This window comes from Anthonomus grandis, chromosome 5 (assembly GCF_022605725.1).
Source record: "Anthonomus grandis grandis chromosome 5, icAntGran1.3, whole genome shotgun sequence".
Classification (NCBI taxonomy): Eukaryota; Metazoa; Arthropoda; class Insecta; order Coleoptera; family Curculionidae; genus Anthonomus; species Anthonomus grandis.
The window spans coordinates 1395774-1402033 of NC_065550.1; the positions used below are offsets into that span (position 1 = coordinate 1395774).

At 37.1% G+C, this 6260-nt stretch overlaps 1 protein-coding gene across 1 annotated transcript; it reads left to right on the plus strand.

Moving 5' to 3' along the window:
* Window positions 1-330: 330 nt before the first annotated feature.
* Window positions 331-5449, plus strand: LOC126736135 (uncharacterized). Its single transcript, XM_050440363.1, has 3 exons — window positions 331-502; window positions 1614-1904; window positions 5346-5449. Exons 1-3 carry the CDS (start codon window positions 331-333, stop codon window positions 5447-5449), a joined length of 567 nt encoding a protein of 188 aa, XP_050296320.1.
* The last annotated feature ends 811 nt before the right edge of the window (window positions 5450-6260 follow it).

A 6260-nucleotide genomic window follows, 5' to 3' on the forward strand; every position in this document is an offset into this window, starting at 1 on the left:
CGGCGAAAACGGTCCGGCGCCGGATCGTCACGACAACACATAGGTTTTAATAGAAGACGATACATGGATGCGTCAATGCCGGATCGACGGATCAGCGCCGCAGCTTGCTGCGGCAAGACCGCGCGCCGGATAACCGGATCATCCTGGGCAACACACGTACTTCAATGTATGATGTTTCACCTTCCGGTTGAAACGCGCGGTGTCAAGCATTTTGACTTACATTCCTCAGACATTTCAGTTGCATTCGCAAATACTTACGAGTACGGTACTCGCTTAAATATATAACAAAAATTCAAGTGTTTTTCCTTTTGAAAATCTACTCCGCGCAACATGTTCGATACCGACAAATTTATAATTTCTATACAAGATCAACCTGTGCTTTGGGACAAAGCGACGAAGGAGTATAGTAATAAAGACTCCAGAGAGAAGGCTTGGGTTTCTTGTGGTGCGGTGATGTATGAAAATTGGGAGGTCATGACAGCGGAGGAACGAAACAAGAAAGGTAAGATAATATTAATAACTAAGATTCACTAGATTTTATTTTATTTTATTTATTGAGTGTAACATGAATAAATTTTATTATTTTTAATGTGATATACCTATAAGCGTATACATACGGATTAATACATATATTTGTCTTGAAAACTGACTGCCCCGGGACCCATAAAATAATTTGCAAAATAATCTCTAATATCTAAACCTTGGCCCCTTATTGATTCGCCAAAATTATCAATGTCACTTAATGAATAAGTATCCATATCTTCGAAATTAATTCCATCTCTTTTACGTACATAATTGTGTAAGATACAGCAAGCCTTAACAATATCGTCAATGAATTCGGGTTGTACTAATATGGCGGAATGAAAAACGCGCCATTTATTTGATAAAACACCGAAAGCACATTCTACCGTACGTCTGCATCGTGAGAGGCGATAATTAAACACTCTTTTACATGGAGTAAGATTACGAGATGGATACGGGCGCAGCAAATTTGATGATATTTTAAAGGCTTCATCTCCAACCATTACAAATGGCTGAGGATTGTCGTCTGTATTCGGTAAACAACGAGGTGGTGGCAAATTCAAGGCTCCTGAGTATAATTTTTTCCCCAACGGACTATCTCGGAATACTGTAGAATCTCCTTCCTTTCCATAGGCTCCAACATTTATAGCAATAAAACTTAAATTTGCATCGACCACAGCCATCAATACGACCGAAAAATATTTTTTGTAGTTGAAATAATTAGAACCACTATTATGTGGATTTATACAACGTATATGTTTGCCATCTATAGCTCCAACACAATTTGGGAAATCAGTTTTCATATAAAATTTATCGGCAATATCTAGCCACATTTCTGTAGTGGGTTCTGGCATTTCTCTATCTTTTAAGCAGGTCCAAATAGCTCGGCACACTTCACGTATTATTTTTCCAATTGTACACCGGGCAATATTAAATTTAAATTGTAAGGCCGCAAAGGAGTTACCAGTTGACAAATACTTGGAAAAAAATTATTCCAATTATTTTTTATATCTATAACATAATAGATAAATTAAGATAATAATAAGAAATCTAATATAAAAAATCGATAATTAAATATATTTTTTTTTCAGTGAATGACATGAAAAATAAATGGCGCCATGTGAGAGATAATTTCCTAAAATCTCTGAACCGCGGGAAAAGTGGAGATCCAGCGATGAAAATGCGGAAATACATCTACGCTGATTCATTGCAGTTCTTATTGACTACCGTTGATAAGAGAAAAACATCAGGCAATATAGATACCCAGGACGTAGAGGACAATGAAAATTCACAGCAGGACGAAGAAACTCCTGATGACATTGCTGGCTCATCAAGAGATCCAACACTTATTCAGTCACCACCAGAAGCCAGTTTACGTCCGGGTACGAAGAAAATGACAGCATTCCAGATACAATTACTTAAATCAATAGAAAAATCTGAAAAACCTCCAGAAAAGGACGATGCTAACAAATTTTTCATGATGTCATTGCTGCCGGATTACAAGCAATTGAATGATCAAGCAAAGCTTGAATTCAAATTAATGACATTACAATTTTTTCAAAATTATCATCAACGACGTCATTCTCTTGCAACGCAGCAACCTCATTATCAATTCCAACCATGCCATCCTCACACATCCTCAACGAACGTCTATAGTTCATATGGGCCACCATCAACTGGCATATATATGCCTCCACCATCTCATTTTCCAGCCCAATCACCACCCATGAACTATGGATCAGTCAGCTACAGTCCATCGCCATCAATAACTCCTGGACCGTCTCCATCGCCACGTCATGATCCATCCCCATCACCAACCTTCGGAGCATTTCCGCTGCCTTCTGGTAGGCCACCATCACGGTCACCTCACTGTGGACCCTATCCGCCTGACCAATCCTCTTTATTGGTCAGTCATCAACAAACCTCTATACCTGGACCCTCTACCATGCAGACAAGACAACCACAGAGCTATGAAAATATGACACAATTGGAAGAATTGAATAATCCTGCTGATAATTGTTAACATCAAATCATGGTTATAATGTATTGTAGATGCCACATGTATCTGTCACTGTATATAAAATATAATTTTGTATAATTACCTCAATGTAATTGTTAATCGCTCCTCTGCTGATATGGCTGTCCTCATCGTTGTATTTCTTCTTGAAATATCTTGTTTTAACACAGATAACAATTCGTCAAATGATTTTTTCGACATTCGGTAATAATTGAAAAACTTGTCATTGTACTGCCGAATATTTGTATACAATTTTTCGAATTTTTTTTTTTTCTACACGACTTTCAAAATATGGATGCCTCCAATATTTACGTTGTCTTGGCTCTCGCAAAAGACCTTCTGCTTCAAGGCCACAAATAATCCTCAGCAACGAAGACATCGTCTCTCTATGAAAATCTCGAAGCAACTAAATTTTGGAAATTTTCTTACTGCATATCCGTTTTCAACGCAGTGTGTATCACGTAAATCCCATGAAGTAGAAACGGATGCGTTTCTACCGCATCCGTTGAAACCGGACCGTGTATACCCGCACTTACGTTCCTTTTTTCTGACTTCTAACTTACAAGCCATAATACACAGGTCTGGATATATCCAGTTTATATAAACTGTATATAAACTGAGTGGTTTTATCTTGACAATAGAATGAAGGCCTATAGAAAGAGAAGGTGGTTAGAAATAGAGTTCGAAGTTCAGCCGCCTAAAAGTGTACCTGTTAAAAATCTGTACCTCCTTTTAACACCGTTTAAAGCTTCAACGATGAAACTGAAATTGAGCTTTGTATAGGATTTGGATAATAAACGGTTAAATAAGAATAAAGTGGCGTTAAAAGAGTTGCTAAATCATCAGTTTTTTTCCGATTTGCAAATTTATTTTAATAATAGTTTCTTGATTTATATTCATAATTTTACTCTTCTCTTTCAAATTGGCAGCCTGATTATTTTTAGTTTTTTATGCTAATTAATCCAGGGCACCTCATTCAAATATCTGAAATTGTACAGTTAAAAAAAACATAAATAATAAATCAAATTCCCTATAATTAACCTATTATGGGCGTTAATTCCCTCTTTTTCTTTAAAAATTAAATTCAATAAAAAAAACTAGGTTACTGACCCTTATGTACCAAGAAGAGAATAAAGAAAGAATGGCAAGATTATGGTGGTCCCAGCTACAGTTGGATAGAGTGAGTTAATAATAGTTAGAGGAAGAATGCCACGTAATAAAACACCATAATGCCAACAGAAAAATGTCAAACAATCAACTCCCAAGTTGCACAATATTATTCAGCTGGTCAGTAGACCTTGATGTTTTTATAAGGAAGAAAAAAAATATAACTATTAAAAAAAAACTATTGAAGTCCTTAGTTGTCTTATACAAACCTAGTTGACAGCCACAGTCTGCATGCAAGTAATAGGATTACAGAAACCTTGGTTCAAAATACTATACTGTATATTTTAACCTTAGTTAAAAGTTGGATAAAGGTAAAAGTGCAATGTAATAATAGTATCCTAAATAGAGGATGCTGCTACAATATTGACTTAAAAAAACAAGAGAAATTGTTAATATAAGAAATAGTATAATAATATCTATAATAATATAGAAATAAATACAGGCGCGGGGTTAGGCTGTGCTTAAATAATTTCTACCATATAAGTGAAAAAGTATTGATATAATTTACAATGTTTAAGACCGCTATATAATATATAAATTTAGTCAGTTAAAGCGTAATTCACTGTGAGTGCATGACGTCATAAGCTCCCAATGACACATTTACGCATGACATATCATAAATAATATATGTATATTTTTGTAATAAAGTGTAATGCAATGTAATATGGAATATATAATATGAAATATAAATTAAAAGAAATTAGCAATAATAAAAAAAGTAAAGAACATTACGATACCAGTAAGTCCTAGTCACTAACCTCGCCAGTAAAGTCTACATACCTCCTTCATGAGTATGCTTCAAGCCATAGCGAAGCAGAACTCTCCAAATAATGGTCACAATAAGTCGATAAACCGACCCACAAGGCAGGGACAGGACCATTAACGGTAGTAAACCCCAAAGTTAAAGTTTTAATTTAAAAAAAAACCCAGAATACAACCATCATAAGTATTCCAGAACCACCCTTATAAGAACCAAACAAATTATATATAATGACTCACTTCCACAGAGGGTTTTTCTTCCTCTAGTATAACAAATACAGACAAATCACTCTGTATGGCCAAGTAATTCCAGCAATAGCAAAACCTCTAAAGTAACAGCAACTCTTCCCCCGATAGCTGCCGATGGAGCTACAGAGAGCGAAAAGAAAAATAACCCATGAACATCAAGCTCCTGGCCTTTAATCCATAAAACCAAAAAAAAAAAAGAAATTACCGGAGGCGAGTAATAAAACTTAATTAGTAGCCCTCTTCCAAAGAATCTGAAGTCCAGCGATCCAGTGAGCCGATGTTAAGGCTGGCAAATAAGATGAGTAGTGGGCCCGTGCTTCCAATCCTCAAATGAGTATGGATTTCTCCTCAACCATATCAAATATCAAATCAAATGGGAAATACGACTAGTGGCAGCGCCGGTTAGATTTTCCTTAACTGGAAGCCACAGCAACAACGAACCTGACTTAATTGGCAAAAATTACCGCACGCTACTCAAGCACTTCTTGGCACCCATGACTGAACTAAGATGGCCGAATCGAAACTCCCTATTTATAGAAACGACGAAACTATCGGAAATCTAGTGCTATCCCTCTTCCTTGTCAAAACAAAACTATTAAAAAAAACAACTCATTTACATCTGCTGTAAGAGTGATAAGTAGTGACAACAGCTTCAGCTTAAGCCCGTTGCCAAGCATCGCCGGCGAAACGATGCCGCTGAAACACGAACAAGAGGACGTAAGACAAACTCCGTAGGCATCAAAGCCCTACCGGAAATAACGCTCACAGGCATCGCTGCCAATAGTTTTCAGAGAGACCATGGTGTCACCAGAAATTGTGTAGTTATTGTATTTATGTAAATGAATTCCAAAAATACATACATCAAAAGATAACTGAATCCCCGCACATCCCATTAAACCAACATCTCAGAGAAATCCATTGCGAACGGCCAAATATCCTGTGATAATGAATCGATTTCAAACGTGGCGTGACAAGATATCTGAATTCGTAAGATTTTACGATATTTAAGTACTACAGTGCCCACATGGTCCAGTTAGCAAAACGCAGTCACGTGAACTTAGCTAACAGGCGCCAAACGTCAAAACAAACGTCAAGATAAAATCAAAATATTGGCTCCCGAAAGAAATCCTCTCCCCGAGATGAAATCTTACAAAACAAGGCGAACGGGGAATGCCAAGAGGTAAGTAAATAGCTTCCATAAAATTATACAAGCCGCCATCACAGTCAAAACGATTCGCTCACAACCGCTGGGACTCAACAAACAACACTTCCACTCCACAAATTCTGTATAGGGGTTATAGGATAACAAAGAAATTCCCCTTTTAGAAAACAAACAGAATATCGTCACCAATCAACAACAGATAACCAGTGAAAACTACGAAATACCGGCACAAGAGAGTGGTAGCAAACTGAGATCACACAACAGCGAAACCAAACAGATCAGTCACGTCACAGGGTGCAAAGCCACAGCGAAGGGACTCGTAAGGGACAAGCTTAGGAAACGCACACTCTCGGCGTAATGTTTTACATTGCCACTATAATGGCT

Coding starts and splice junctions, on each gene's coding strand:
- LOC126736135 (XM_050440363.1), top strand. CDS start 331: ATGTTCGATACCGACAAATTTATAATTTCTATACAAGATCAACCTGTG. Junction 503..1,613: donor GGAGGAACGAAACAAGAAAG/GTAAGATAATAT, acceptor TTTTTTTTTCAG/TGAATGACATGAAAAATAAA. Junction 1,905..5,345: donor AGAAGCCAGTTTACGTCCGG/GTACGAAGAAAA, acceptor CTGCTGTAAGAG/TGATAAGTAGTGACAACAGC.